Raw genomic sequence first — 11,231 nt, 5'->3', positions numbered from 1 at the left:
GGTGGGAAGCGCATTCCCTTCACTGGTGATCTCAACGCAAATTTGCCCGGAGTTCTCTTGCAAGAGAGCTGGCAGGTTTTACTATTTCCCAATCGTTTACTCGCCAAGCTCTCGGGTCCACGCGCCGCGGGGCTGTGCCCTGCACGCTGAAACTTCATTCAAAGCAAGGCGGTCCACGAGGTTGCGCTTGGGGGATCTGGACGACCTCCAGGCCACTTCCTCTCTCTCTGAGCCCTTCCCCCACTCCTCCAACCACCTCCGCCGTAAACAAAACTGTCCCCCAGGGCGGAGAGAGGTCGCGCTCTTTCGAACACTCCCTCGCCAAGGGTTAATTTTTCCGATCGCACGAGGGGGAGGAGATTTCCCTGTAGACGAGTAAAAAGGGTGATGGACAAACGTGCGGGCACTAAGACCGCAAGGCATTCACTTCCTCCTACGGTGGATGCGGACGCCGGGAGGAGGAGAGCCCCACAGAGAGGATCTGGGAGCGGAGGCGCAGGCAATGCTCAGCCCTGGATATAGCTGAGAGGCTGGGAGAGAGACGACCGCTGGAGACCGAGCGGCGTGGGGAAGACCTGGGGGGGTGGGTGGGGGAAGCAGATAGGAGAGCACTCGAAATCAAGCGCTTTACAGATTATTTTATTTTGTATAGAGAACACGTAGCGACTCCGAAGATCAGCCCCAATGAACATGTCAGTGTTGACTTTACAAGAATATGAATTCGAAAAGCAGTTCAACGAGAATGAAGCCATTCAATGGATGCAGGAAAACTGGTACGTGATGCTTTCGCCTGATACTGTTCCCGGGAGCCCTGCGCGTCTTCCCGGAGTGCCTTAATGTCGGTATTCCCTGCCTGGGCGTGAATGGAGCGATGAATCGCCGGCAGCCAGCCGATCGCTGAGTTTCGGGTCTCCCGGGTGCAGGAGACGCTGGGGGTGCACGAAGCGCGCGGTCTGTGGGTGCCCCTGTGTGAACCGCGGCCACACAGGCATCTTTTATATAGATTATATAACACATAACATATATGTGTGCATAGAGTGATGTCTGCGCGACAGGGAAGGCGGGAGAGATGCCACAGTCCAGATCGCCTACCTGTGCTACCTCCCCCCATCCCCCCGATTTTCGTCTAGATTTGGGTTTTCTCGCTTGGCCTCCCGCAACGGGAGTGTGAAAGGCAGTGGAGGGAGGACCTTGTCTCATGTTCCCTTTAACCCTCTCCCGCCCGCCGCCCTTGGCCCTGGTCCTCGCTGTCTCCCCATCCCTCGTGTCCTTCCTTTCTCCTTGCAGCGCTCCTACTTCACTGTCCTCTTCTGTCTGCCGCTTTTCAGCCGGATGCCCCCTTTCTAGTACCCCTTTCCCCACGCGGATCCCTTTCCGGTTTCATAGAGAGACCGGGTGGGAGGGAGGGGAGGAGGGGACAATGAAAACAGTAATAAATGAATGAACCCGAGCGAGTGGAGCCACGCCATTATTAAGTTTCTATTTTACGGAAACGCCTTTTGGACACACTCACTTCTAATTCTGTGCGTAGCTGCTGATTGGAGTTCAGGCACACAGATTAAAAGCCCCATCGGTCTGCAGAGTCCTTAGGGGCTCTTCCCTAGAAAACTAATAATCAGGGAAAACACCTTTCTTGTTTACTGTAGTCCCTCCGCCAGACCTTTTGAAAAATTCCTGCGTGGGAGGCGATCCAGTGTCACCTTGCAATATTTAACGCAGGAGGGTGTGCTCATCTCGCTTCTTGTAGACAGGGTTGTGGCAGAGGTATTCCCCTCCTCCCCTTAACTTCGGGTCTTGCGATCTGTAAAGTGCAAGCCCAACGCACCCCGGAGTTAGGCAAGGGGCTGGCAGGCCGGGGGATCGCTTGACTGGGGAGGGTCGGGCCGCAGGGTCTCCCGGGTGCCGGGGGATTCCGCCCGCCGCGTGCGCGAGCGCGCGTGCCCCGCGCCCTCCCGCCTGCCCTCTTCAATGGGAAACTAGAAACGCCGGCGCGCCTGTGGCCGGGTCGGGTTGGTGCCGTAGGAGCCGGTTCCACGGGGCCGCAGCCGCGAAAAGGGGGTTTCAACTTCCTGCCCTCCAGCCCCCTGGAGTCGCCCGCCAGTGTTGGGAGGCCCGGCCGCCGCTCCCTTCTCCTCCCGCCCAGCCGAAGCGCGCCCGCTCCCAGCTTCCCGAGGGCTGGTCCGGGCCCCAATGGCCATTTGCGGCGGCTGTCCGGCGGAGCCTGCCCCCTGGGCCGCGCGCACCGGCGGAGCGGGCCTGCTTGGGGTGAGCTGCGGCGTGGCTGGTGGCGGCGGTGGGCCAGGGGCCCAAGGGCTGCGTCTGGCCCGAGCCGGAGCCTAAGAGGCGGGGACGCGGGCCGCTCGGAAGGACTGGAAGTGCGGCAGCCACATGGGCACAGGGCTGGTGCCCTCCCGGGCCGCTGAGGCCAGGGGGTGCAGGGGTGGGTCCGGAAGGAGATTGAACACCGCGGGTCCAGCCTGCAGATAGGCCTCAGCGTTTCGGGGCAACCGAGACCCCTCGAGCCCCACCGCCCGGGGTCCTTCTCTGGATGCACTTCCTCCTCCCGCTTAGGGGGTGGCGCTGGAGGCGGGGAGGGGGCGGTGGCCCGAGCCGGCAGGCGCCGGAACCGCGCTGCTGGCTAGTCCCGGGCCCGGGTCTTTTGCGCAGCTGTTTGTCATATCCTCTAGCCGCCCTGTTCGGACCCCACAGTCCTCCGGCATTAGCCTGTGTGCTCTGCATTTGCTTCTGTGCCGAATCTCTGACTTGCTGCGTCCTCTTTTAATCTGTTCTTCCGGAGTCTGCTTTCCCTCGCTTTGCCGGCTGAACCCATTCAATGTACGCCCGCCATTCCTAGCCCCACCGCAGTCGATACTGCCTCTTACTTGTTGCTTTTTCTCTGAGGCCGCTTCCTAGGCCTGCTCCTGGTACCATTTCCCGCCTCTTCTTTCCATTCACTCTGTATTGAGCCAGACAGGTCTTAGCCCTCGTGGGACCGAAAATGACAAAAATGTGCCAACGTATCTGCTCCTGTTAGGCTCTGACCACTGTTTCCTCCTAGTTCTTTATCTGTACCTTTTTTCTGGCAATATCCTTTACCGGCTTTTATTTATATACATGGATATTAACTTACAGACCATCAGCTTTTCAGGGTACGGTTCTTGTCTTACCCCCAACCCCCCCCCGCCCCGACCCCCGATTCTGTAAAGCACCTAGCAGAGTGCTTTGCATAAGGCACATTCTTGAGAAAATGTCCAGTGAGTTGAAATGGTGATTGGTGCCCATTTTATTGCCAGCACTATTCTTTAATATCCGAAGGTTAACACGCTTGAACTTGCATACCGTGGCAGAGTCACATCTTGGGATTTTTCCCTTCCTGGCTTCTGCTCTCTGTTGATTTTATGGTCTCAGATTGCTTATTGCAGTCAGATAACCCTGCTGGCTGTTACCTCTTACTGGCAACTCTTCCTGACCCTAATTGTCTTACTTTCATGTTTTTTTTTAATCCCAGATTTTGTGCATTTCTCCTAATATCCCAGGGTGCCCAATTTTATAATTCTCCTCCCTCCCCAAAAACTGTACAGCCAAAAAGTCTTTAAACACTTTTTAAAATTTAATTTTATTAGCCGGGCGTGGTGGCTCGTGCCTGTAATCCCAGCCCTTTGGGAGGCTGAGGTGGGTGGATCACCTGACGACAGGGGTTCGAGACCAGCCAGGCCAATATGGTGAAACCCCATCTCTACTAAAAATACAAAAAATTGGCCAGGCCACGGCGGCTCACACCTGTAATCCCAGCACTTTGGGAGGCTGAGGTGGGCGGATCCCGAGGTCAGGAGATCAACACCATCCTGGCTAACATTGTGAAACCTCGTCTCTACTAAAAAATACAAAAAAATTAGCCGGGCGTAGTGACAGGCGCCTGTGGTCCCAGCTACTCTGGAGGCTGAGGCAGGAGAATGGCGTGAATCTGGGAGGTGGCGTTTACAGTGAGCTGAGATCGCGCCACTGCACTCCAGCCTGGGCTACAGGGTGAAACTCAGTCTCCAAAAAAAAAAAAAAAAGAAAAAAAAAAAAAATAGGCGGGCGTGGTGGCAGGTGCTTGTAATCCCAGCTACTCGGGAGGTTGAGGCAGGAGAATTGCTTGAACCCGGGAGGTTCAAATTGAAACTCATTTATAGTTTCAGTTTTTATTTTTAATAAAATCCAGCTAATGCAGGACAAAAAGTGTTGAACCAAATTTTCTTTTCATTCCCTTTTTAATAGGAGAGGGGAACTTTATAACCAAGGCTTAGACCCTCTTGAGGAGAGAGGAACTTGAGGAAACCACAAAATCTTACCTTTTTCAGACTCATTAACTTAAAATGGTTTCAAATAGTTTCTGGAGGAAAAACATGATATCGTGAAGCTTCTACTCTGTCTTTTGAGAATTTGTGGTTGTCCTTACAAATCTTTTCTTAGTATGAAGCAGAACTCGTTAATTTAGAGAATTAAAACATCTCCCTCAAAAGTGAGCGACATTGGCTTTTGAAGAATTGTGAGAAGGGCCAGGAGTAGTGTTTTGCCAGTATGCTGTCTTTGCTAACTAGCATCATTTAAGAGGACCTAAAATAAGAATACCTTGTTAAACATACCCTATAATCCATACTTACTAATCATAGCACAAATTAATGGAAACATACCCTATAATCCATACTTACTAACCATAGCACGTATTAATGGAATGGGGGCCCACTTTCAGAGTAGCATTTGTATACACTGAAGGGTTCACCTGAGGCTAGTTTTCAAGTTTATTGCTGCTTTAATGAATGATTAACCTCATACTCATTGGCCTAGCCATGGAAGTAAATACTGCAGACTTTTTTACTTTGCTAGCAAATAGTTTCATATATAATAGGTTAGAATAGAAATTGAAATGCAAAGTAGTAAGTATATTCCCTTGTAGAATCATTCTGGGCCTCATCTTGAAACTACATGTCCAGTGAAAAATATTCTGTCTGGTTATACCGGGTCAATCAGAGTTTATTACATGAGGTAGAGGAACATGCCTGCTCATAGGTCCAAATAGGAGTTTTGAATTCTAATTTTACACTGAAAAGTCCTTGCGATTTTACAACATTGAAATAGAGACATTTTGCTCTTTTATGAGATGTCTGGCCTTTACCTGTTTTTCTCACTAAGAGCTGACTTAAGTTAGAAGTGCAGCTAGCCAGGGAGCAAAATCACCTGGTGATTGGTAAGGCGACATAAAATTCATTGAGTGAGAAGGGAAGCTGGGCTCTCTCTGCCTTCTGTTTCAGCAGCCTGCCAGGTTTGTGCTAACAGCAGTGGATGCTAGCTGCTCCAGTTGTAATTGTCTAGCCAATGGTGATTATCTTCTGATGTCGGCTGACACGGTGCTCACCAATAGGAAAGCAGGAGGCCTGTGCTGACTGCTGTAACATTATGTATGTGAGGTGACGTCTTCAAAGGGCTTGCCTAGAACCTCATGAAACCCTCCCCCTCTCCTGGCATTCTCCACACATCCAGCCTTTCAAAGCCTTGTATATTTTTCTTACTTTTCTCCCTACTCTCTTGGTGGTGTAAAAGGGTTTACTTGTTTTAACATTTTGTATTATGTATTATAGAGTCTATAAGATAGTGTAGGAATTTTAAGAATTAAATGCTGTTCAGCTGAGGAAACCTTTTTATTCACAAATTTGTTTTTACCAAAGGAAAAAAATGGATTGAAACTTCTATTTTATGTTATGTTATGTTATGTTATGTTATGTTATGTTATGTTATGTTATGTTATTTTTGAGACAGGGTCTCACTCGGTTGCCCAGGCTGGAGTGCTGTGGTGCAGTCTCGGCTCCCTGCAACCTCTGCCTCCAGGTTCGAGTGATTCTCATGTCTCAGCCTCCCAAGCAGCTGGGATTACAGTTGCCTGCCATGACACCAAACTAATTTTTGTATTTTTAGTAGAGATGGGAATTCACCATGTTGGTCAGGCTGGTCTCAACCTCCTGACCTCAAGTTATCTGCCCACTGCGGCCTCCGAAAGTGCTGAGATTACAGGCACGAGCCACCACAACCGGCCACGAAACATTTTAAAAGGAATTGTACATCTGTATCTTTTCTGTAGGTGAAGTTTGGATATTACCACGATGTACAATTTCACGATTAAAGAACATAAAAAGCACTAAAAACCTGTGTTAGCATCTAACTCAAATATAGCAGCATAAAAAATATAGCAACATAATGTTAATGAAACTGTTCAAATGCAGACGTAGTATTTGGCTGGTTTTCCTTTAGTCAGGATTGCTTTGAATTGCTTCCTGAAGTCTTCCTTGCAACCTTCTACATGCATTTGTAAGAAAAATGGCTGGAAAACAGTGCATCTGTGACCATGGAACAGAGTAGGCCAGAGTTTCATTTCATCATTAACATTGTAGCAACAAATTTGGTCAGCTCTGTAGGAATATAGTGTGTCTATATTGTACCCATGTCACTTGCTGTTTATTTTGAGGTATCACAGTTCATATTGATTTAGGATTAAAAATTGTGTGAGGATCATAACATGATATTCAATAATTTTTAGAAAGCACTGGGATGTAGGCATATGTACTAGGTTAAGAGTGAGAAGAACGAGAAAATATATAGAGAAAAAACGTGATCTCTGTGGGGCCCTAGAAAATAAAGTTGTGCTGGAGCTTTGATCTGAACTTCCATGTATCTTTTAATAAATTATAAATATTCATGCAATTCTTGTTTAGGATTCCAAAGGATGAAAGCCAGCTTAATGCAAAATATTTTATGATTATATTATCCATCTGTGTATTTGTACTAGTTATAATTAGTGGTTAAAATTTTTACATGAAGTCTTTTTCACGTTAGAAGTAAAATTTTGTGATCTTCAGAGGATTGCCTGTTGCCTTTTCGTTGGAGGATGATTCTAAATATGTCAAAGTGTATAACATTGGACCTTAATGAAACTTTTCAAATGCAGACATAGTATTTGACTGTTGTTTTTCCTTTAGTGAGGATTGCTTTAAATTGCTTTGTGAAATCTTCCTTGTAACCTTCTGCATGCATTTGTAAGAAAAATGGCTGGAAACTTCAAAGTCAACTCTTATTCCATATCTAAGAGTTGCCTTATATACTTCCTTGAAAGCAGAATCTTTCTTTTTCTTTCTTTTTTTTTTTTGAGACGGAGTTTCGCCCTTGTTGCCTAGGCTGGAGTGCAATTGTTCCATCTTGGCTTACTGCAACCTCTGCCTCCCGGGTTCAAGTGATTCTCCTACCTCAACCTCCTCGGTAGCTGGGTTTACAGGCATGCGCCACTATGCCTGGCCAATTTTTTTTTGTATTTAGTAGAAACGGGTTTTCACCATGTTAGTCAGGCTGGTCTCGAACTCCTGATCTCAGGTGATCCGCCTACCTCAGCCTCCCAAAGTGCTGGGATTACAGGTGTGAGCCACCATTCCCAACCAGAAGAATCTTTCAACTTAGATAGTGGAAGAGTTATGAGGGGGATGGAGGCTTTGAAATACTTAGGGGGATATGTAATAACCATTTAATCAGTTTTCTTTTTTTTTTTTTTTTTTTTGAGCCTGGTCTTGGCTCACTGCCACCTCTGCTTCCCGGGTTCAAGCATCAGCCTCCTGAGTAGCTGGGATTACAGGCACCCAGCCTCCCATCTAATCAGTCTTTAGACAACAAAGTAAAATGAGTGTGGCACCATTCTGGCAATTCAGGAATTTATCTTTGCTTAAGCAATCTGAAATATTTCAGGTCCAAGTATTTTATTTTCTGAAATGAGTTAACCCAATATTGTCTTAATGATTAACTTAATTTTTCACATATGGACACAGGTGAGCCAAACTGTCCTTTATTAATAGGAACCAGACATCATTCCACAAAATTTGCCTCAGCCCTCCCTTTACTCTTTATGTAGCTCACATCCACCCACTCCCATTTACTTTCCTTTTGTCTTTTTTAGGAGAGTTTAGGGAAAATTACCTGTACCACATGTGTCATTTCTGTTGATAATACTAGGTAATCTGAGTGAAACTATAACTTGGCTTTATTGTAATGTTAAAACTCATAACTTCATTCCTTTATCCAGATTCTGATTGTATGTGTATTCAGGCAGGTACAAATGTTGGCATAGTTATTCAGGTTTCCGAGAACTTTAACAAAACCCAGCATCTCTAATTATATTTATCCTCCAATAATTTATTTTAGAGATACATAAGTCCTTTTGAAAAAGTATTGTATGGGTCGGGCATGGTGGCTCACACCTATAATCCCAGCACTTTGGGAGGCCGAGGCAGGCAGATCACTTGAGGTCAGGAGTTTGAGACCAGCCTGGCCAACATGGTGAAACCCCATTTCTACTAAAATTACAAAAATTAGCCAGGCGTGGTGGTGGGCATCTGTAATCCCAACTACTCCAGAGGCTGAGGCAGGATAATTGCTTGAACCTGGGAGGTGGAGGTTCCAGTGAGCCAAGATTGTGCCATTGCACTCCAGCCTGGGCGATAGAGTGAGACTCCATCTCAAAACAAAACAAAACAAAACAAAGTATTGCCCAAGAGTAAAGAATATGAATTTGTAATTTTAAGTTGGTTGTGCAAGAGTTATCCCAAAGCTTGGGACCATGTCAGTCATCTAAGTTCAAGCCTAGACATTTATCATGATTCCTTTATATATTGAGTGTTCACGACTTTCAGCTTTAAGGTTCCTATTACTAGGAAACCCTTTGTTGAGTTAGTCGCCCACTGTGAACTTAGTGAGATTTAACTTTAAGCCTTTACTTTGTACAAAAAAAAAGTATGGGAGAAGAAAGACTTACACTTACATTTGCTGAGATAAGATAAATTTGCTGAGATAAATTAGACATGCTGATTAGAAGTAGTTTTGCTAGAAAATCACTCTTAGTTTTGTAATACTTTTATTTACAGAGATTCATATTTCAGTTTTTTTTTCTTGCTAAAACTTTTATAGAAGAGTTCCTAGTTATGATATAAGGAAAGTTTTATTGATAAAATATATTTTGGGGAGGGAGATCTACGTCCTCAAAACACGTATCAGGTTTATAATCCTATTTTAAGTGAAACAAGTATAACTCCATTTTCTTCTCTCTCTCTCTCTTTTTTTTTTTTTTTTGAGACGGAGTTTTGCTGTGTCTCTCAGTCTGAGTGCAGTGGCATGATCTCGGCTGTCAGCTCACTGCAACCCCCACCTCCTGGGTTCGAGCTATTCTCCTGCCTCAGCCTCCTGAGTAGCTGGGATTACAGGCACTTGACGCCACACCTGCATAATTTTTGTATTTTTAGTAGAGACAAGGTTTCACCATGTTGGCCAGGCTGGTCTTGAACTCCTGGCCTCAAGTGATCTGCCCGCCTCGGCCTCCCAAAGTGCTGGGATTACAGGTATGAGCCACTGCATCTAGCCTCTCTCTCTCTTTTTTAAATAGAGACAGGGTCTTGCTTGTCACCTGGGCTGGAGTGCAGTGGCACAATCATACTGCACTGTAATCTCAAACTCCACTTCTGGGTCCAAGCGATCTTCTTGCCTCAGCCTCCCAAGTAGCTGGGATTACAGGCACGCATCACCTCGTCTGACTAATTTTTTTATTGTATTGTAGAGATGGGGGTCTTGCTATGTTGCCCAGGCTGGTTTTGAACTGTTGGCCTCAAGTGGTCCTCCCATCTCAGCCTCCCAAAGTGCTAGGATTACAGGTGTAAACCACCACACCTAGATAGCAGGGTAGATTTTCTTCATTCTGGAGCAATGATACTAACAGTTAATACATGGTTACCTGATTGCAGGCATTCTTTTACAATGTTTTGCATACTTTTTTTTTTCTTTTTGAGATGGAGCTTGTTGCCCAGGCTGGAGTGCAATGGCTCACCACAACCTCTGCCTTCCAGGTTCAAGCAATTCTCCTGCCTCAGCCTCCCAAGTAGCTGGGATTACAGGCATGTGCCACCACGCCTGGCTAATTTTTTGGGTATTTTTAGTAGAGACGGGATTTCTTCCATGTTGGTCAGGCTGGTCTCGAACTCCTGATCTCAGGTGATCTGCCCACCTTGGCCTCCCAAAGTGCTGGGATTACAGGCATGAGCCACCGTGCCCGGCCAATGTTTTACGTACTTTAACTGTTAAACCCTTGCAGCCACCCTTTATGATCTTTTGCACAATGGACAACTCAGGAAAGGGAGTTAGGATTTGCATGTAGGAATCAAAAAAGGAAAACTGGTTTCCAGACTTGAATAAGGCTTGGATGGGTGGTGTGACGATGAGGGGTGTGTCACAAGGCCCCAGTCATCCTCTTATTTGAATATTAATATAATATTCAATCAGAAAAACAATGCACTTGAAAACTTGCCTGCACTGAAAACATGTCAGGTGTCTATAGTTTTAGTCAATGATCTCACAAATGTCTCTTTTGTTAATAATTTTCACTAGGTGGATCCTGAATACTTAAGGCCAGAATAATTGCAGAAAATCCCCATTAGCTTCACTGGCTATGACGTTAAACTGAGAATTATTATTTTCTGAAGATCATTTGTTCAGTATCTATCAACACTTTTTATAATTGCAGAAAGCCATGACACCTTTAATGATGCTTCTGTCATAAACTATTTCACAGTTCATGTAAAACAAACTGGCATTCAGATTTGGAACAGCTTTATAAAGCTTTGGCCTATAAAATATTTTCTGTCTGCTCTGTGATATTAACTTGTTGCACTCAGCTTGGTTCTAGACCCTGGGAATTTGTGTTTCCACCTGATCTGCAGCCAGACTTTCCTCCCGGCAGGTTTTAGTGTAGCCACTTGTAAATAGCCACCCACTGTTGACAGCAAAATAAAAATGTGTGGGTTGGGGATATCCCTATTCTTGGAGGTCAGCTCCTACAATGTGAAGAGTCACAGAATACCTTTTGTCTCATTTTATTAGCTTTAAATTCTTTTCCCGATTCTAAGATAAGAAATAGTTATAGGAAAAGAAATGAAATGAAAACATTAAGAAGTATAAAGATGTCAGAAAGGAAACACCTTTAATTCTTTTCCAGAGGCAGCCACTGTTACTTTGCCCCATTTCCTTCAGCCTTGTTCAGGTTTTTTAGTATGCCTTAGATCATTCAGTACCTAAACTGTGACAACCCGAGTTCCCTATTATATGCCATGGACTGCACTGAACAGATTTACATACTATCACATTACATCTTTTTTTTTTTTTTTTTTTTT

General features: G+C 45.7%; 1 protein-coding gene across 1 annotated transcript in view; it reads left to right on the top strand.

The window, feature by feature from the left end:
* Positions 1–405: 405 nt before the first annotated feature.
* ELOVL6 (ELOVL fatty acid elongase 6) overlaps positions 406–11,231 on the top strand; it is a 145,191-nt gene continuing 134,365 nt past the window's right edge. The window contains exon 1 of the mRNA XM_023219940.2: positions 406–773. Coding sequence (XP_023075708.1) covers positions 685–773 — 89 coding nt within the window. The 5' untranslated portion in view covers positions 406–684. The remainder of the gene's footprint in view (positions 774–11,231) is intronic.

This window comes from Piliocolobus tephrosceles, chromosome 3, assembly GCF_002776525.5.
Source record: "Piliocolobus tephrosceles isolate RC106 chromosome 3, ASM277652v3, whole genome shotgun sequence".
Classification (NCBI taxonomy): Eukaryota; Metazoa; Chordata; class Mammalia; order Primates; family Cercopithecidae; genus Piliocolobus; species Piliocolobus tephrosceles.
This window is presented reverse-complemented; position numbering and strand designations above follow the sequence as displayed.